Genomic DNA, 22785 nt, shown 5'->3' on the forward strand with positions numbered 1-22785 from the left:
AGTTGTGAAAAACTAGAGGGAAGTCAGTTAGTCATCACTACCAACCGCCAACTCTTGGGCTACTCTTTCACTAACAATCAATGGTATTGCTTGTATGGCTATAACGTTCCACGGCTGAAAAGAAGGAAAAGTTTGGTGAGACGGGTATTCGAGCTACCGATCTTTAGAGCGCTATTCGAGCGGTCTATTCACCTGACCACATTGAACTCGGAAGGCAATACGTCTTCAAATGTTTGAATTTATAATTAAACTCAATTTCTGAAGTATGAGTTTCAAAAATATTCAAGTTGTGTGGATGTAGCTACCGCATCAATATTTCACACCCTTGAAAATACGAAATCGCTATCTAATGAAGAGTGTGAATTTACATGGAAGTGTGAAATCACTTTTTAAGAAAGTGAATGATCATGGAAAAAGAAGTTAACATGGTGCATATTAGTAAAATAATTTGTTAAAAGTATTAACGTTAAATACTGTTTATATTATATTATATGAAACGCAAAAAGTATATTTCAATCGATTTATAACTTGCTTAAAAAAACCTAAAATCAGCCTATTGACCTTTAACTATATTTATCAAGTAGTTACTATTTGAAGTTTTGTTGCTTCTTGTTTCAGTTCAGAGATACACTGCGGACTACCTGTTATTTGTCCATTGCTTGAATCGAGCTTTGGATAATAATATTGTTACATTTTGGATCTTTAAAACTTATCTATGACTGTAACTATTTATTTCAAATAATTTCAAAATATTTGCCCCAATACCTGGTGTCACAGTGCTATGTCGTCGGACTCACACCGCTAAAAAAATGTTTTCGATACTCCTGGTGGGCAGAGCACTGATAGCCCATTGTGTAGCTTTGTACTTTAAACACACAAATTCGAAATATTTATGTACTTATAATCTTTTATTAACTTTATTAGTTATTTCTATACAAAATAATTTGTTTTGCTTGTTTATGGTTTAAGTCTAATCTAAACATTTTAAGCTGGTTGTAAACTTTACCTAATATTGGGTTGAAAGCAAAAAAATATTGCAAACTGCACCAAAGGTATCGAACATATGGTTGAATATTTCCTAATTATCTAAAATGCAAGTTCGCTAACTAGCTTATATTTTACACAATATTATGGTTTATCTCCCTTCTTTTCATCTCTAAAGTTTAATTGTTTTTAAAGAATAAAATACAGTAATATTTTCCATTTAATTTAGCTGATTAATTGTTACTGCCGAATTTTATGCATGAATCAATGTATGTTTTATTTTACATTCTATTAGTTTTAATAAAATCGTAAAGTTTCGTGAGTTTCCCACCCCAATAACAAAAGGTATTCTTACGGTATATTTAAAACTATTTACACTTCATCTTACGTATTGGTTCGTGCTCCTGAAGATCACCATTGAAGATCTGTGTTTGGTGGTTTACACTTTCACTTGTGGCTAAAATCAAATAGATTATTTTGTGAGTTGATGTTTTAAAGAAAAGAAAAAGTTGAAAGTAAACATAAAATGTCCAAATACAATTTTACATTTCATGTTTCAATACCTTTAAATTGCGATGCAGTATAATTATCAATAATAAATTTAAATAGCTACATATTTCAAGTTCCTTATTTTATTTGTACCGTCATGAAACCAGAAACTAAATTTAAGACGATCAGAGTCCTATGAACCCTGCAGGTTGTCTGCCACACAATGTATCTCCTCCTCAGTGTTTTAGAGGTAGGTCTTCAGCCTTTCGACCCAAAAAACCAGGTTTTGATAATCATCATAGGGTGAACACAGAAAGCCCATTGTGTAGCTTTGCGCTTCTCAACCAACAATTATAATCAATAAGTCAACCAACTTCAATAATTTCTCGTAAATACTATTTCAGCCATTTTAGCTAGTCTTTCAGCTAAAATGTTTTACCCCACTAAGTTTTATCTTTCTACAAAGATTGAGTGCGTTATAGTAAAACGATTCTGTGTTCCATCGCGTCATTATAGTCAATGTCGCAAATGTTCACAACCAAATGAAAGTAGCTATTAAAACAATTGACCAACTGTATACGGATAGGAGTCTCCGTCATTTTAAACACGTTCGCCCTTTCAGCCGTAGAGGCGTTAAAATGTTTTCATCAATGTTTCGTTGTTAAAAGAGTAGCCAAAGAGTTGGAGAGGGGTGGTGATAACTAGCTGCCTTTCCGTTATTCTTACACTGCTAAATTACAGAAGGCTAGCGCAGATATCCCTCGTGTAGCTTTGCGCGAAATACAAAAACAAACAAACAAATCAATAGCAATAAATACAAGGAATATCCGTCTGGTAAATTCTAAGTACCTTATCTGAATACAGATGTTATTTGAATGTATGAGTATTTCGTTTTGAAAATGGCTTCCACATACCCTCCTCAAAATGACAGATTTACACTAACTATGACATACCAGGTAATACTGAAATTTAGTTCTGATATCACAGTTTGTTGTTCTTTTTATCGGCTGGATTTTGACGTAACTTGTTGATGTGCATATCCAAACTTGTGTAAATATGAAATGTTGATTTTAATTATTTATTGTAATTTTTATTCCAAATTGTTTTACAATAGTGTTTTCATCTTCTCTTGGCCAGGTGGGTTAAGGCGTTCGACTCGTAGTCTGAGGGTCGCGAGTTCAAATCCCCATCGCATCAAACATGCTCGCCATTTCAGCAGTGGGAACGTTATAATGTGTCGCTCAATCCCACTATTCGGTGGTAAAAGAGTAGCCCAAGAGTTGGCGGTGGTTGGTGATGACTAGCTGCCTTCCCTCTAGTCTTACACTGCTAAATTAGGGACGGCTAACGGAGATAGCCTTTGAGTACCTTTGCGCGATATTCATAACAAACAAACAAAAAATATCTTCTCTAAATGTTAGTAGTTATTACAATCCAAGTTGAATAGCACACTAACCTCTGTACGAATACAGATTGTCCTTACAATCTCTAATTGAATAAAATAAGATATCTGGGTTCTCACAGTCTGCAGCCAGTTTAGCACATAATCTTTCTCCACCAGATGCCGCTCCAGTGTAGGTTCCTGAGATCCGACAGGATTCAGTCTCGGTGACATCTATTCCTGAAGGGAAAAAAGTCATTACTCTCTATTGAATTGACAAATAAATCTTTGACTTTTTATTTCTAATCTATTATAACTTTAATAGAGTTTGTAAAATTTAACAAAATTGTGATATTTTTGTTTTATATTACTTTATTGCTGCAAAAACGTTAGTCTTAGTGTCAGATTGATCTGTTCGTTATTCGCAGTCCCTTTCTGGAGAAATAGGGTAAGTACTTTGGGAACGTGTATACATCATGAGATGATGGTCACACCTCACTATTCGCTCAGACAAGAGAAGAATAAAATTTGGTAGGGGGCGGCATTGACTAGCTGCTCCCGCTCTCTTTCTACTTTTCATATTCAAAACTTTGAAGTGAGTAGTATTAACTAACTGCCCTCTCCCCATCGTTTCTACTCCTTCAGTTCAAAACTTGGTATTGATTAGTGTTAACTAACTGCTCTCTTCCCTTTGTTTCTACTCTTTCAGTTCAGAACTTGATAGTGAGAGGAGGTGACTAGTTTCCCCACCCTCTCTTCTACTCTTTCAGTTCAAAACTTGGTAGAGAGTGGTGTTGACTAGTTGTGCCTCTCGCCCTCTACTCTTACAGTCGAAACTATGGATAGCAGTAGTTCTGCGTAAAACTTCTGACGCTAATAAAGATTAAATACAAAATGAGAACCCGCGGTAAGTAATTCACTAGAAAAATATAAAATTAGATTTCGTTTTTTAGAAAACCGTCAGAGCACATCAACAAACAAGCAATTTATTCATTAAAATTTTCAACTTTTTATTATGGTTAGTTAATATCTGTGGATTTTGGAAAGTTTCACAGATAAACACACTGAAAAGAAAAGACATACCATGCTTTTTTAACTTGTAATGTGGCATTTAAAGAATGTTAATTTATTGGCTAAAATATCGAAAATGAAGGTCAATAACTTTAGGTTCGAACCTCGAATTACCACTTAACAAGCTTAAACTTCCAGCTACGATGACTTTATTACTGTACCGGTAAACCCTGCTATTTGGCTCAGTGAAACTTTGTATACTGGTGGCGCTACTCTATGATTGCCCTCTTTTTCTGATCACAGGTTATTACTAATGGATATGGCTGTATCCAAATACTATAGGTCTTTGACCTGTTCGTTTGGTTTGTTTGTCGAATAAAGTCAATTCAGATACTGTTAGATTCATTACTTGTTTATTGGATAAAGATGTTAAAACATAAAATTCATTCAAACTGATACAATAATAAGATAAATGTAAGCGAAATACAACTACAAATGTGATAGAGTGTGAATAATAAACAGAAAACTAGTCTCAAACTTAAAAGCAACATCATAACGTTTGGAAAGAAAGATCTCTGATCTGTCTGTTTGACCTATTTGTCGCGTAAGTAACATGGGGCGTTGTAGTGTAAAGGTCAACGCCACTTTTCGTTGGTAAAAGTAGCTCAAGAATTGACTGTGAGTGAAGTTGGTTAGTGGTATTCGCTTTAGTCTATCGTAGTTAAATTAGGGGCTATTACCGCAGATAGCTGTCGTGTACTTCACGTGAAATTCAAAATAAACCAAACGATTTGCCAAAATATCACCGCAATCTTTATTTTTTTAAAAACGTAAAATACGAAAAGCGTAACTGAAACAATTTATAAGTTATTTTTTTTTTTACTATTTACAATCAAAGAAAAGTAACTTAAAAAAGATTGACCAACTGTGTACGGGTAGGAAATATACTTACTTCCTAGGGTGATCCAAGTATGAGGATCAAACTGGTGACTATGACAGAATGATGGTATATATTCACTGCTTGGAAAAACTCCTAATTGAATCTCCATGATGTTTCTAGCTTTTTGCTGAAGCCAGACACAGTTGTAAGCCTCATCACCACTAAAATGATCAGATAAATAATAAAACAAGTCGATACATTAAGGCCTTCAGAATTAAATATACGTATACACACTGATTGGCTGAAGCTTAATAACATATAAATCACTAAAAATAAGGCTGCGATTTTCAACTGAATAAAATTTTAAATTAATTTAAATACACTGATTCAGTATGTTGATACCTGTAGATCTTCATTCACAACCAACTACAAGTTATAACTTTCTCTAAGGTTTTACCCGTGTACTTTGGACAAATATGTCTCAGTTTTTGATTATTTTAAGGATGTCTGTCAAAAATAATCCCATAATTATCTTCACTGTAACAGATCAATCAAACAAGTACATCCTTATTGATCTTTCTCTCCAAATCCTATTGTTACTCTTAATTGTATTTAACTTAGTGCTATCTGCTTGGACCCACTCACTATGCATTCATGTTTTAAGGTAAATATTTCATCCGCATCTTTCTTGACCTCACTAAACCACAATATTTATGACTTGGTATACTAGGCTCTATATTACTATTTTTTCTAGCCTTTCTCTTAAGTGGTAACATAGTAGTCAGAATATGGCTGTGTTTGCTATGAGTAGCACTTGCCTGGCTTTAAATATTTTGTCATTTTGCAGCAATACTCAGACCTAACTAAAGTGCATGATTGTCATAGTCTGTTGGTTTGAGTACTTCTGTTGCTTTTCTCATGGTTGAAAGTTTTACTAGAGTTGGTCAGTGCTGTCGTTGCCTCTGATGCACAAATGTGGATTACGTATTCAGCTGTGTTCCTGACTGTTGCATTCATCAAGTTGTTGAAACTCCTTTGTTGCAGCATATTTGCTCTTATTTCTCATTCAAAGGTCATTAGGTGCAGATATTATCAAGTTGTGTTCATCAAAATATCCATAAGCGTGGCACAGTTCGTATACGGAATTCTTCTCTCTGCATATGTCAATATTAAGAGACAGTTGTTCTTGTGACCCTTGGTAGCCAATATTCAAAAAGCTGGTTAAATAGAATATCATTGTCTACAATCCATAGGAAGGGGTTTATGCTGGTTTCTTGAAGATCATTACTCACTTCTACTGGTGCATGTGAGATGTTTTCAACGATTATATCATCAACGGGTGTGTATATGATGCCAATTTGGGAAATTCTAGTACATTAAAAGATCAATAATGTATACCCAGAAGAGGACAAGACCCAGTGTGAGTTTGGTGGCAAGCCAGAGCTGGTTAAAAATGTATGCATCTCCATTTCCTAAATTTCAGCTGGCAACACTTGGTATCTAGCGTAACCAATATATGTTATAGTGAAACAGCCAACACCCCTATAGCCTTTATTTTCATGGCAAAATGTCAATGTCTGTTATATGAGAATGGTCAAGATTCCCATAGACTCTAAACCAATGCCCACCTAATTGTCAGCATCTTCAAAGCCAAAGAGCGCAGTGCTACGATGTCTACTTGCATTACTGGAATGTAATGTGTGACTGCTTCTATACTGAATCTTTAGCCATTACACCTTGATAGACAACAATTTCTCTTCTCCAGGTCTTAAATAGGTCTATTTTTCTACTAATTTTTCTATGAGCTTTACCAATACATTTGGCATAACCGTTAATCTATAAGTTATACATTTGTGGTAGTAATTAAGAGGTTCAGCAACGCTTTCAATAATCGCTTCCTGAATTCCATCACTACTTCCTACTCAACCATTGACAAATTTATTATTTTAACTAGCTCTGTTTTCTCCTCCATAGGGATAATTTTGATTTTGAAGTAACTCACACCATTTGGTCACAGTGCAGAATTGCAGAATTCCACTTTATTGTTTGAAGAATTCTTTTCAACTATACAGTGTTGCTAGCATTTTTGGCCATGGGTCAACTAATTTTGTTGAATTCTGTGATTCATTAACTGCCATGCTGACCTCAAACAAGTCTGTCTACTTTCTTGTAGCTGGATCGTAGGCTTCTTCTAGGATGTGTTATCTTATTGTTCATCACCTATCAGATATTCAGCCTTTGGTGTTGTGATCCTCTTGTGACCAAGCCACCAATTCACTTTATACTATTTTCATGATAGTTTAAAGTTTCCAAAATTGGTTTGGTATACTAGGTTCTGCTAAATTGTACTGCTGACAGACGTTGTCGATATTGCTTGCCTATTTTATGTACTTTTTACTTAAATTCTAAGATAGCTTTGTTCAGTTCTATTCTATTCTGCTTCACCTCATCTTTTCTTTTGGCTTCAGTGGATTATTTACTTACTTCAAACATATATTTCTTGATCTGCTTCACTTCTGTCGTATTTTAGATAATTTTATAATGACTCCTACATGTACTCATCCAACTCATTCCTTCATTTTCTCACTAACCTTCTACATCTTAGTAGATGTATTTCTCTGCATTGAAAAATTTTATCTGAATGAGTTTCTGAGATGACTCCTTCTTAGTAATATCCACTAGCTTCTATATCATTTCTAGGAATGCGACAGATGTAATGAGGGTGAAGTCTTAGAGTGAGAAGGAATTTCTCCTTCTTTTATTTAGTAGTTTTATTTAGTAGAAGGTTGTGGTATGTGTGACGCTGTGCCTCTTTCAATGATCTTTCATTTACAGTTTAGTTCTATCAGCTAGGTAGGATTATGGGTATTCAGGCTACTTTTGACCATACTCACGATATGAAACATCAAATTAGCTCATCTTTTCCATTGTCAAAATGTCATTCTAGATATACAAGTTCATCAGTAAGTATTCCATGCCTGCAACATCCAGTATTGACATCTACAAGGATGAGAATCCTTGTTTGTATGTGTTTTACGTTAATGGTGATAGTTTAAAAAAGTGCTTTGACATTTCTCTCATATGATAGTTTCTTTCAGAACTTTGTTTCTTGAAACATTGGGGAATTTTCTTCCCAACCGTTAGCTTTCCAACAGTTGTAATTTTCATTTTATGGCTACAGGCATTTCGAGATATTATTGGGACAAATTTTGTGTTAATTCTCTCTGTTTTACTTATCTTCTGGTTTTACCTTCTTCTTCTTTTTGTATAAAAGGGTTGTACACAGAGTGGTGCTGTTTTTTTTTTTGCCTAAGTCCGTGAAGAGCCCACGTCTGTGAAAGTTATCCTGTTAGCCTTCCTCACCAGACATAAAATCTGTCATGCCATAATTGAAAGTCAACTGCTACTTTATATACACACACACATATAAATATATATATATAAAGATTATAAATATCATACATGAATGTATATACATATACACTGACTTCTTTAATGAGTACATGTACATATATATTTAGGACGTATTTTGTGAATCCACAAACTTTGCTTCGCGAGTAGCATTCCTTTGTAACGTTTGTGTCACAATCCTGTAAACAGTGACGAAGTATAGACGACTGATTATATGCAATATTTTCTGCATGATTTTTAAATCTTCGGCTCAGACAACATATTGTAGAACTTAAATAGCTAAGGTTACGTGAGAACGATGCGTTATTGTTATCCAGTATTCACATTTATAATAACTTCAATAAAGCAACACTTTTAAAATGGTTCTGAACTTGATATTGGAGAATGCGTGTAGCAAAGAAAAGCTACAAAAGAAGAAAAGCTTGTGGATTCACAAGATTCGTCCTGAATTAATCATTATGTATATTATTTCATTATTTATTTAGTTCAATTATTAATCACTTAATATTGGTCTGTTTTTCGTTTATATTTTTTTATTACTTCTTCTCCAATTTTTTCAACTCCTCAATGTACGTTAGAGGATATCAATTAATACAAATCCTATATCCCGAGTGCTTTTGAAAACTTGATATTTCTTTTACGTGGATCAACTGAACTACATTCCGAAAGTGCTGGGGTTATGGGATATTTAATATTGAGGCTTATTGAACCTATCTGTTTTTCTTACAGCATGAATGTATCTAATTAATTATATTGATAATAAAAAAGGACAAACAAATATAAGTCTAGTAAACTGAGTAAATTAGTTTAATATAGTTCAACAGGAGTTTGCTTTAACACTAACGGGCCTCATACTATCCTTCTATTCAGTAATACAAATAGTAATAACTTTTCTAAATAATTTGATATAGTTTAATTCAACATAATTTAATATTTTACTCATTTTCTCAATGAATACACTGAAGTTAAAATTTGCTTTGCAATAATAGGTGTGTGTGTATTTTTTTGCAACAAAGCCGCATTGCACCATCTCTTCAGTTCACCGTGAGGAATCGAACCGTTGATTTTTACTGTACTTCTATTGTAATGTTGAATAATAGTGACAGCATCTTTTTTTGTACTTCTCATTTAGGCACGACATGGCCAGGTGGATTAAGGAGTCGATTCGTAATCTGATGGTCGCGGGTTCGAATCCCCGTCGCACCAAACATACTCGCCCTTTCAGCCGTGGGGGTGTTATAATGTCAATCCCACTATTCGTTGATAAAAGAGTAGCCAAAGAGTTGGCTGTGGGTGATGATGACTAGCTGCCTTCCCTCTAGTCTTACACTGTTAAATTACGGACGGCTAGCGCAGATAGCTCTTGAGTAGCTTTGCACGAAATTTAAAAAACAAACTAACAAACTTCTTATTTACTCGACATCAGCTTGACAGTCCAGCAACAGCCCAAGTAAACGTAAGCCTACTTTAGTCTTAACGGTTATTTAATATAAAATTGCACACTACAAGTACACTGACTGTAATTGAATACTGTATTATTTAAATAACCCAAAATTAATTAAATTATTAATAAGAGATTACGGAGAGATTTACTGACTACAATTAAACAAAACTGTAAAAAGTAACTTTCCCTCATTTTCTCTCTCTCTTTTTCCAGCGTCCCCTTCAAATTGAAAATACCAATATCTATATTCAAGTAACTCACCACTGGGTGATGGTATAGATATGGAAAAGTTCGAATGGGTTGTTGGTTTCCATGGTAACACACCATGCTGTGATCGCCTGGAGTTTTCTATAATCTTCATAAACAAATTTATTACCGCTGACTTCTACGTTTTCCCAACGACCTTGGAACCAAGAAGGAAATTCACACATGGTTGTGAGGACTGGTGCAGGAAGACTCCGGGATGGAACTGAAGAAAAACAAAAATAAAGAAGTATTAAAACTTAGTTAATTTGGAAACTTAAGCTTAAATAAAAAAAACTCTATATTCACAGAAAAAACTTCTTTCAGCTTAGCAACTTCTCAGACTCTTCATAATACCATCTGTCTTGTCTACATCACCAGCCTTTGTTCTTTTCAACTTGATTCTATCTAAACAGAATGACCAGGGGGTTAAGCAATCAATTCTATTTGAAAACTTGTCAACGGTTGATAAATCCACAAAGAGATTTAAAACTAACCAGCACTAACTAAAAGTAATCAAATCTGTTATATTAAAAACACAAAATTGAATTATATAAAACTATAAGTCTGGAAAGATAAAGAGAAAGGAAGAAGTGATTTCAGCGTGCAGGAAAACAAAGAAAAACCCTTGATCCGGATATTAAATAAAAATGTACTTCTAAAATTGAGTAGACGATGTTAGCTTTGAATAACCCTCGAGCAAAAGCTTCGGGTGTTAATAATTTTAAACTTCAACATTTGAACATATTCATTATCTAATACTTGTAGTGCAAGTTAGTGTATGAGAGACATTTAATATACCAATTTACTTGATATATCAAACGCACCCATAGAAATGCATGTTATAGATTATATAATAAATTTCATTATTTAAATCGCTTAGATCATTATACTATTAGTTACGATCTGTGTTTTAGTGAAACCATCCCGAAGAAAATGTATATCGAAACGTTGAGTGTCCAGTTAAAGGAACATAACAAATTATGGTGTTTTAAAGTCGTTTATTTTCAGTATTACTATGGTGGAAATATTTGTTTAAGTCAAATGTTTCCCTTTCGAGACATTTCAATAGCATTATAAACTGTAAAACAAAATAAAGAACACATCTGATGACTACAAGGAATTACGAATTCCTCAATTGCTCTGCGATGGCCTTGAAGGTTTAAAACGTTAAAACCTAAAATTTTATTCCTCATGGTATACGCAATATAGCCCATTGCGCAGCATTCGACAACAATGAAGAAATTAATGACAAATAACGTCTTTATAAATAGACGATGCTTGTAGTTATTTAAATGAATTTATACAACCTTAATGTAGAGCGAAATTTCGTCTTTGGTAGAATTTCGTTGTCGTTATCCATACATTTATATAAACAATGAGATATAACGTGTCGGGCCAAACTGTAAATACACATTACATTACAATTTCATTGTTATCTAAGCGACATGGATGTTGTAGTCAGCTATAGGATTTGAAACTTACATCTCTTACCCGCCAAGGAAATGTTTCCTCTTTTTTTTTTACGTTCATCCTCGGTAACAAGTTTACAAAATTACGTATTACATAAAACATAACAAGAATAAACTATAAGCTAACTTCAAACATCTAAATGTAATAATGTATTTACTACCTCTTCTATTTGCTTGTTTGTTTGTTGTTAAACTCAGTGCTTCACAATGGATTACCTCTACTCTACCCACCAATACCTTCACTGGTATCAAAACCTGGTGCTCGGTATTCTAAGCTGCAGACTTAAAGCTATGCCAAGTACAATTATCAGTAAAACATCTTCACACATACTCTTTTAAGACCACAACGTAACCTGATGTTTAGCCTTTATTATCCGCACATTGTCTCTGAAAATCAAAACGCAACCTGTTGTTTAACCTTTATTTTATCTCTAATAAAACATTTGAAAGCGAAAGTTTAGCCATAGAAGTTAAAGGGTTTACTCCCCAACACTTTCCAGTAAATTGCTTTTAATAACTTAACTGAGCTAAAAGATTAACATCATAATATGTCTTTGTGAAGTGTTTTTAGCAATTCAAACTGACCTAAATTAACACCCTAGCATCTCCTACTGAAGTAATTTTCGTAATTTAAGCTGACATGAAAAGGTTAACACTCTAGCACCACCTAGTAAAGTAATTTTAATAACTTAGACTGAGCTAAAGGGTTAAAAACATAGCACTTCCTAGTAAAGTGTTTTTCGTAACGCAAGCTAGCGAAAGAGTTTACACCTTAGCGTCCCATAATAAAGTTAGTTTAGTCAGCTATGATGAACTTAAGTTATCTGGCTGTCAGTCAATATCATTTCCAGTTCTGTTGGTTAGCATGTCAAGTTCATGATCTAAAGATCCAAGGTTCGGACACCAAATATGCCGCTAACTATCCTCCGTTCTTTCATTTGCAAACCGTGGAAACCTAGAACAATGTATAACTTATACTCCATGAAACCAGTGTTATCCGTTGAACATTACTAATATAAACTTAGATTAGAATAAAACGGTAAGTGATTACAATGGTAAAATATGATTCACTGTTCAGTCTATGTGGAAAAAGCTATTACTAAAAGTATTTCAATATTTTATCGAGAATAATGTAGAAAATATTTACTGGCTCTATCTTAGTATTATGCTACGGTTATTATGATTTTTGTATTGAAAGTATTGGAGTCTTAAACATAAAAAACGGTAAATATAAGACCATCAGTCTGATACGGCAGATTGAATTAAGAAGTGTAATGACTTTCTCAACTGGGATAGAGTGTTACTAGTAAAAAAAATAAAGTTAACATATATATATATATATATATATATACACACATTTGTAACATTTATAAGAAATGTAACCTGGAACTTCAGCGGAGTTAAACTAAATGTTAAGCCTGGCGCTTATGAGGAGTTAAATACTAAACTCTGTACTTACAAGAAGTTAAGCTAAATATTAAACGTGGTACTCATAAGGACTCAAACTGAAAGTTAAACCTGGTATTACAAGGATTTAAGCTGAATATTGAGCCTGTTAAATATAGGAGTTAAGATGAATATTAAGCCTGATACGTACAAGGAGTTAAAATGTTGAACTGGAACTTAGAAGAAGTTAAACTGAATATTGAATTTGGAACTTACGAGAAGTTAAACTGAATGTTTCATAGCCGTTAGAAGAACTTACAAGACCCGATACGCATGTAGAATCTTCCGAAAGAGACAAATATCTACGGCCTGTGGACGAGTCTTCTCCGTAGAGCTGTAAAACATAATATATATCTACATACTCCTCTTTTGTTAGACTTTAGTCAAGTCTAAGCTTAGATTTTAATTAATGTGAAGAAGTGACTAATTTTTTTGCAAAAAGTACAACTATTAGGTTGATTCTCAGTGGTACATCAGGCATAGTTTACATTCATTGATTTTAGTTATTGTTGCCTTATAAAATTCGTGTTTTAAATTTCTGATGTTCCGTTTGTTGCACGTAATCCTTCACACAAAATAATTACTCTATTTCAAACATTCTGTTACAATGTGACAGAATGTATAACGCTCAACAAATTGTTTTCTTTGAAATTAATGTAGCAATAGCTCTTAGACTGTTTATTAATGATCGTGATTTTAATGCAGTTTTGAGTGTTGTATTGCCTTAAATAACTGGACCTCCAGATTAACGCTCATCAATCAGGAAACTACATATATTTGATCAAGAACGTTTAAAGGTTGAGAATACTATAAACCGTTTACCTTCAGTGAATTAACATCGGACGTTAGTATTTCTATAAAAAATTTGTGTAAGTTCAACTGTGACAAACTCACGTGAGACCAAATAAGAATAGAGAGCTAGCTAGCTACCCGTTAAGAGAACTGTTCCGATATCAACGCAGTATTAATGAACTCATCGTGAACCGTCAATTAAATATTCAGCTCCAGTCCAGATAGAAGACTCAGCATTGTTTGTAAAACGTTTGTATATAAATTATTATTTGTAATAATCGTTATTATAAGTTGTATTTTTGTTTGCATAGTAAAATATATTTGTGATAAGAAAGAAAACCATGTGTATCAATCTTGTTAGCAAATATCATAAATTTATTCTACATTAAATTTTAATTAAATTCTAAATCAAAATTACAATTTAACATTGTTCAGTCTCTATGAAATTGTAATGCGTGTAGAATATAATAAATTGTAATACGTAACATAACAAACAATTGTTTAGAGTTCGACCTTAAGTCTACATTATAGTCTAACACTTAGACGATCATTAATTCGAACAAAAGTTTAGTACTTGCTAACAACAAATTTATCCAATTGAATTATTTACAAATGTATATCCACATAAGTGTTTTCACTTTGGTATGAGTAACTCTGTACCATGTTTTTACTAATATAAAAAGTACAGCTAAATATGAACGACATGTGGCTCTGCTGGTATAAATTCTAGCAACATACCCCACAACGAAATCTTGGTTTCGTGTCTATTTCTTCACTCAGATCCATAAGCGCCACATAGCGTTCGTTGTTCAAACCTTGCCAATCTCCGAGACATAAAAATCTCTTAGCTAAAAAGAAAAATGTATCTTCAGTTATTTAGTTTTAAATAACAGCTCAGAGAATAAGTGACATTAAGTAATTACTTTGGTTTTGCAATTACTCAGTATTAAAACACCGTAATACAGTTTATACGTTTACTCAGTAAATGTCACGAAACACGGAACAGAACAAATTAGCACAGCATTTTACAACGCTAAAAATTGGGTTTCGATACCCTTGATGGGCAGAACATAGATAACCTTTTGTGCGGCTTTGTACTTAGCTTCAAACAAACAAGCGGAACTTTGCGAACGTCCTCCACCATTGTCATCAAATATTAAAAGTTCTGTTCTAGTTGTTACACATATATATATATATATATAACAAATGGCTTTAATCTAGTTTGCGTATTTAATAAAAAGTAGTTTTGGTAGTAATATTGAACGAATTTTTACAAGCATTCAAATTAACGGGTGAAATATTCCTCATCTGTTCTGGCTCACAGAATATATTTCATCACTTCCCTTTGACATTTGTTTTCTTAACTGTCGACAGTATGGGAATGATATATAAACTGTAGTCATTTATTGTAATGAACTGATCACATAAAAGGTAAATGTGAATGAGGATCTTTAAAACGTTCCCATAGAGACAGTTGCTGAGTTCCTAGCATCTCTGTTAAACATTTGATGTGAAATTATCCGGCTAGATACGCTAGTTAAAGAGGAAGTCACTAAGCATTGCTGTAGAAACAGTTGCTAAATTTGTGGTATCTCTGTTAAACACTTGATTTGAAATTATTTGGCTAGTGTACTAGTGAGACCGGATGTCGTAAAAAAATCTTATCGGAGCAGTTACTGCCCTTGTTAAATCAATTGGTTAGTTAACTTACAAGTGTCTGGAAAGGTACATTGATGAAAACGGAACTCCAAAGTGTTGCCATAGGGACAGTTGCTAAGCTCGGGGTAAGGATCATCACAACGGTAATTTCCATTGTTGCCATGAAAAGTGAAACGAAACCTCCCATTGATTGGACAAAATACATTTTGTACACTAAATGTATCCCGTGGATTATTTTTCCCTGAAACAAAAAAAAATAAGAAATTATATATTCTAGTTTATTTTGTAATTACATACAATAATTTTCTCAATTTTATAAATTATTTAGAATATATTCAGAAAAAAAAACCAATCACATCTGATACGCAAAATATTAGTTCTTCATCTTTTTAACATGGTATCTCACAAAAGGCCCAACAATTAGTGTAGTATTGCGATTAAACATAGGTTTATTTTGATATTGTGTTTTTATGAAAAATTGCTCTTTAATATGAATAAACTGTTATTTTACATCGAGAACAGCAAAAATAAGTTTAGTAAAAAATCAATTAATAAATACGAAAATTGGAGTAATACCTTTTCTGTGCTCTGTTGTTTGGATTTTACTTCTTATGAAAAAACATTATTATGTATTATTTACTCATTAATGTCTTACCAACAGGCCTTTTACCTCGCATAAAATGTTACCTTATAGAGATCTCATTAGAAAACAGAACTTACTTACTGTACATCATTATCTCCGTGAATCGTCCTTTAAATATTAGTTCTTCATCAGGACAAGTTGCAAGCGCTGCTTCAACGGTAGTATGGCACGTTGTAAACCCTAATTTTTAACATAATATTTATTTATTTATTTGCCAATATATTTGCTAAAACCATTTGGTCTGTATTTGTATTTCATAGGTAAATATATGTACTTAACTATAATTAAATAAATTATTAAAAAGCATGTTCTATGGATATCAGGTTCCTACACAATTTTCGAATTTTGCAAGACGGTGCTGTGATACATATGCATACAAACAAATATACGTATATTATAATACATATATATATTATAAACATATTGCATCATCTGTCAACAAATGTTAAATAATAAGTACAAAAAATTCCTGTTGGCAAGAATTTTCCTTTTTGTTCTATTACTGTTATATTCATTTGCATCAAGTGGATATTTTCATTATTTTGTTTCAACCAAATACAATAATATCTTATTAGATTATTTCACATAACTTTAAAAAGAACACTTCTTCTTTGCACTATTTTACTCATAAATTTCAATGAATTAGATCTATGCAAAGATGTAGGTTGTAATGAGAATAAAAATTGGCTATAAAATAAAAATAAAGTAGGTGGTGGTTTCGAGATAATGAGAGCATGTATGTTGTTCAGTTGATAGATTGATGAAAAAGTTTTACAGTAATACTTGATCAGGTGTGTTTTCATTCTTCTTACACTAAAATATAAGATGTCAAAAGGAAATCAGGTTATTTTCCTAACTGAATTATTCAAGTCTGTGTGATAACTAATGGTATTTATAATTAGATTAACAATTACGAAATCTTACAAACTTACTTATGACTATTGTAAGCAATGAAAGTTTATGGCTTGAAAAGTACGCTGAAGAACCATAGATGACTTTTTAAACTAAAATCCTAGAATAAAGATCCCACATAATAAGACTCTAGGGTTATTACTGGCTTAGATTTGTTTTTTTGGATATATCTTCTCTATAATCTAAAGGACGATGAATGGAACGTGTTTTTGTGAGAAACTGTTAGTTAAGAAGAGTGAATAATTTTGGTAATGTCTACCTTCAGAGCTTATAATTTCTAGATCGACTACATGCGCTATAAACTGGCATTCTCTCCATCCAAACTTAATATCAGACAATCAGCACATATTGTAATACACACTTACTGATTCTACATAATTTAAGAAAAAAGATCTGAGTACATAAAATTACCTTCTGTATGAATCTGTATAACGTTGGGTGTTTTGAAGGTCAGGTGGAAACATCGCATACATTTTTTCCATCTGGTGGCAAAATAGATAAAATAAATAAGTATATACGAACACGTCGCGTGATTTAAACCTTGAAACGGCCATCTAGGTTATCTGTTAAACGGTTGTATTTAGTGTTATCCATTAAGGTTTATTTAAAACCAATTTTTGAAGTTTCTTAAAATGTATTTACGCAGTAATGATTTTAATATTCTGACTGATTCACTTAGATTTCTATTTTTAACATTTAAGGAACAAAAATAATTCCACAATATGAATTCCACTGGCCAGCAAATTCATACTAAAATCCGTTAGTTCTAAAATATATTTTACATACAAATTTGAGTAAAAATATTTTTAAGTAGTAAGTGCAATGTTTTGATAGATTGTTTAGGCATAGTATTCTACAAAGTCTCATCAAGTGCAATGTATATTTTACTTTTCAGACAGAATGATGTTCTTCTGGTACTGCTGTTCACAGCGCCCCCAAGGAGTTATTGAGTTTTTCTCCACTGTAACGTCAGAGTACCTCACATACGGACCTCCGAAACCTGGTGATGCCTGAGCTTGAACAATGTAGTGTCCTTGAAGTTCCGACGGAAAATAGCATTTTCGAGACGCTAAATATTAAAATACTTTCATTAAAAGTACTTGAATTGTAAAGATATATTATGTACTATAGTATTATGTTAATCAAATTATTGTCAAATGCGTGTCTTTGTTTTTTCTTGCACCGTTTTTCACGAAATCGTTGAGAGAAGTTCATCCAGAGTCTTAATCTACAGTATAATTATGAGTTCAGATATTTAGAAATCTAAAGGGAGAGAACGGTAAAGTCCCAACACTTTTATTGTTGAGGATATTTCTAATTAAATATTGGAATTCGACACTAGCTCATTGATTAACACTATCAGATAGTCTCAATGCCATATTTTATAAAACTATTGAACTCCCAAATATTCATTTTTCAACTAAGGTTCAGTAGGAACCGCCAAATAACAGGAAATACGTCAAGGTATATACGGAAATGTCTTCTTCATTTGAAGTACAATAATGAAAGAAGAGTACATAACTGTTTATAGGGAACCGTTGATTGTAAAAGACTTATTGCCTGTCCCAAAACCGACTTGATGAATGTAATTAGAAGAAATTTTAAGATAATTTTAATTGCACAGGAATTATAGTTACAAGATTCAGATATGTATTCAAGACCGGAAAGGTGAATCCAAGTTCAAGGCCAATAGAAGTTTTATGTAGCACGAGCCTTGTAATCCAAACAACATTTCGGATTAAAAATAAAAGTTATACTACTAATAACAATCTTACTTTTTGGATTTTTGTCGCATAAAATATATTTTGATGTCGATCTGGAAAGATTCGTCCTTGTTTTTGCCCATTGTCTTTACTAGATCTCTGGTTACATCATAACGATTGAACAGTTATTCATAGAATCGTTTCGTAGATTTGTAGTTTTCATACCGTTTTTGTTTGTCTGTTTGGTTTTTAGTTATTGAATGTTAACTCACCAGAAACCAGTTGTACTTTTAAGAAGCATGAATATTGTTATTATAGATTTTTTACAATTCTACATTAACAAAAATGTTACGAACATGTTACATTCATCTAGACTAGGCCTTAAAATTAGATCAAGGGCTAGAGTTCTCTGACAAAAAGAGCGAAATAAGAGAGCTATATGCCTTCTTAAATTTTAAAAATTCATATAGTATATTGTAGTGAGATAAACTTTGGGTTTAGAAATTAATGGTATGTTTTTATTACGTTACAAAAGGACTTGGTTCCCACAATTATTAAACATTTGTACTTGCTTTATTCCCAATAAATACCTTGTACACTTTTACTTTTTACTAGTTTTATTCCCAATAAATGTGTTGTACACTTGTATTAACACAGTCTGACATAGTCTTAAGCCATGAGGACTGATAAAACAGTTGGCATTTTTGTTGTTGCTCGTTACAATTGTTACATTCAGGCAACAGAATGTATATCCTAAACACGTGATATTCGAAAATGTTATGAAATGATACTATGGATAAGTTATTAGGCCTTTAATCAGGATCAACATTTTTTAAAGAGAGCCTGTCGTATACTTTTTAAATAGCTGCGCAAACAGCGTTCTGAGGAACATGCCAGATACCTGAACAAACAGATCTTTCCACATTCTTACTTGATAATAACTTTGTGAAATGTTTTGATAAATCAGGTTGTGTGCTATTAACAATCAATCAACATTTAAATTTTACATCCTTCCAACGAAAAAAAGAATCAACAGTTGGTACTACACATTTATTATTATTAACTTGACAATGGCAAAATAAAGCATGAAGCCGCTGTATTATTCAAAATACCAACTTAGGAATTAGAAAATGAGATAAAACTTCAGTAAATCCTTACTAGATGGCAGTTTAGATGACGATCAACAGAACAGGCGGGAACTGTCATTTTATTACGCCTAACGATAGACACAAATTTAAATAAAAAAATAATATGGGCTCAGCTCCTTTATAATTTTGAAACTAATAATGTGGGTGAAATAGTATTGCGTAAATGAGTTCGGTAACAACACATATGAATCATAACTGCCCGTTAGAATATATCTGGTCACTAAGTCTCTGATGATGAATTTAGATGTGCACTGTTGCTAACGCAATAAAAATTGTATTATTTCTATAACTGGAAAATAAGGTGATTCTCTAACAAACATCCGATACAAATTCATCTAAATTATGTTTTCAACGTATTTATTTACCTTAGAGACTCATACAAAATAAAACCTCACTGATATCTGTGTCTATACTGTGAATCTAATGGTTTATGGCTCACGCCCTGTTGTTGCATTAACGTGCTCAACCCGTTCGGACTTACAAATCCCACTACTCTGCGATACAAGATTAACCCAGAACTAGACGTTGGGTGCTGATTAATATGTGCTTTCTCTCTGGTGTATCCATTTGAGAATTTGGAAAAGATATGCGCAGGTTATTTTATGTAACCTTGACGGGAAATGCTGACTCGAACTTAAACATGTACCTTATTAATCACTAAAGCACAGCTATAGATGAATCACCCACTATATTTATCCCGAGGCTTCGCCTGTGTTGAATATAATCAACGTCAGTTTCCTTTGCTTTATTAACAAACTGTGAACTGCTCGAGCGACAGATCACGAGACACGATATATCCGGATTTTTGTTATTACTGAGATACATGACTTATTCGACAATACTATTAAAATGTAACATGTTTCTCACCGTTTAACAGTTACCAGGAATTAGCCAGATATCAAAATATTAATGTGATTAGATAATGCATAAAAACATATAACTTGACAATTATATCAAAATAAAATATTCAACGATAGAGGTAGTTCGCAACAGGTAGATAAATTTTATTCGTATCGTAACGTCGACCTCTGTTTCTCTGAACGAATACGACCAAAACTAGCGATAAACATAAACAACAGACAACAAAAACATCTAAAGAAACTTAATGGTTTCTCCTATAAATTTAAGTTTTATCTTCCTCATTAAATATATATAAATTATCTTGTTTACTGCCAAAGTTTTGGAAATGGTTTTGCTAAGTTTTTTTGTTATGATCATCGAAATATTTTTAAGGCAAAGTTTGCGCTCATATCGAATACTGACATGATTCCCTACTGTCCTTAAATCTACAGATCTAATGTCAGTTTTGAATTTGTTAAAATTATTATTCTTCAATGAAAATTTTGTAATCGTAAATTCTGTTAAGATCTGGTGTAACAAATATTATATAAACACGTTAACAGTACAAGTTCTTATTGGCTACAACAGTAAAAAATTTTCAAGAATATTCGTAACCATAAAATATCCTATATCGTGACATCAAGATATATATATACATGCTGAGCAGAAGCATAAGTATTGTTAGTAGATCGACTAGTGATATGCTGTTTGGTAACACTGTTATACATTATGTGGCAGCAACTGCTTGTATGTTGTGTAGTAACAACTGATTATATGTTATGTTGTAAAAACTGGTTATGTATTGTGAAGTAACAACTGGTTAGACGTTGTGTTGCAACAGTTGGTTATACGTTGAGTAGTAATAACTGGATATATAATAAATACTGCCTATAGTGGAATTTAGCGTACATGATAACGCCCTAATGGCTAAAAGAGTGATCATATTCGGAGGTGGAATTTAAACCACTAACACACCAAGCTGTCCTGCCAAAGGTGCAACCATTCAGTTTATTACACCTTCTTCCACTGGGTGTTTCTAATTTTTTCTCCAACCCCTGTACCTACGCAATTAAGTTTTTCTCCAAAGCCAAATGTCATTGTCGAGTGTTTCACAGCGTTTGAAGCTCCCAGCATCATTGAAAACTATTGTTAAAGTGGAGAACTGGAAACTAGTTAAATAGTCAAAGCGTACTTTCTTTATGTTTTATACAATAAATATCCACCAACTACATAACACCTAACATCAAACAGACTGATAGACATACTATTTGGTATAATAAATCTCTACAGCAAAACATCTAGTGGGCAAATTATACACCAAAGCAAGTTTCTAAAGTATGTGTAAAAGTACAACAGTAAATAACCTGGTATACAAGCTGTTTTCACAACAAAGGTTTATTGATTACGTAAAATGCAACAACAGACATCAAATAAACAACCAATTTTCCACAACAATAGTCTATCAATTATGAAAACATTTAACAACAGACACTTGGTACACAGTCTATTTTATAAAGTTTAAATACAGGGTGAAGGATAAATTTCCAGTCAATAATGGATAAACATTTAATGACTGTAACGTATAGAATACTCAATGCTTCGTACACTTTACAATCAGTACCTATAGGAAGCGAAGAAGGAAAAAATCAATACACATAACACTAAATTTTATTGCACACGTTCATTGAATACATCAGGTTTCCATCAGAAGAAAAAATGTCACAGAACAAGCAATAAAAAACATTTTGTAAATATAAAATTATGTAGGGATACCAGTATCCAAACGAATGGAAACATGAAGGTAGGCATGATGTAACCATACATTGTTCATATGTTCCTCAACATTAAGTCTCAAGGAATCAAGATTATGGCAGGTGATGATTAATAATCTATTGCAGCTAACTATATCGTATAATATTAATACCTGAGGTCATTTTACAAGTGCAGTAAAAAAACTAGCAAAAACTAATATGATATTAACAATATATATTGCTACTGATTTAGGAAAATAAAAAAAAAACAAGTTCACTTAACAACCAACTTCAATGAAGCTGTTTTTAAAAAAATAAATATATAAAAGTAATAAAAATTGTAAAAATTAAGGATGATGTTAGAATGGCAAAAAATACAAATCCAAGGTAGAGGTGAATACTTAAAACCATACCATAAGTAGCCAAATATGTCCAAAAATAACGTTTATTTACAACTAAATGGTGGAACAGTGATAAGTTTTCGGATTTACAATGCTAAAATCAGGAATTCGATTCCCCTCGGTGGACACAGGAGATAATTTCATGTAGTTTTGCTATGAGAAAAATACACACGAA

The 22785-nt window shown here is 32.7% G+C and overlaps 1 protein-coding gene across 2 annotated transcripts in view; it reads right to left on the reverse strand.

The window, feature by feature from the left end:
- Window positions 1–22785, reverse strand: part of LOC143256991 (uncharacterized) — a 38350-nt gene that overhangs the window by 11227 nt on the left and 4338 nt on the right. Inside the window, exons 2-11 of one of the 2 annotated variants that reach the window (XM_076515016.1) lie at window positions 17656–17836; window positions 17179–17249; window positions 15937–16035; window positions 15265–15453; window positions 14292–14401; window positions 12978–13095; window positions 9862–10069; window positions 4818–4966; window positions 2930–3094; window positions 1373–1441 (exon numbers count right to left, since the gene is read on the reverse strand). In XM_076515016.1, coding sequence (XP_076371131.1) covers window positions 1373–1441; window positions 2930–3094; window positions 4818–4966; window positions 9862–10069; window positions 12978–13095; window positions 14292–14401; window positions 15265–15453; window positions 15937–16035; window positions 17179–17249; window positions 17656–17836 — 1359 coding nt within the window. The remainder of the gene's footprint in view (window positions 1–1372; window positions 1442–2929; window positions 3095–4817; window positions 4967–9861; window positions 10070–12977; window positions 13096–14291; window positions 14402–15264; window positions 15454–15936; window positions 16036–17178; window positions 17250–17655; window positions 17837–22785) is intronic. The other variant, XM_076515017.1, reaches the window with a different exon arrangement.

Source organism: Tachypleus tridentatus, chromosome 7 (genome assembly GCF_004210375.1).
Source record: "Tachypleus tridentatus isolate NWPU-2018 chromosome 7, ASM421037v1, whole genome shotgun sequence".
In the NCBI taxonomy this organism is placed as follows: Eukaryota; Metazoa; Arthropoda; class Merostomata; order Xiphosura; family Limulidae; genus Tachypleus; species Tachypleus tridentatus.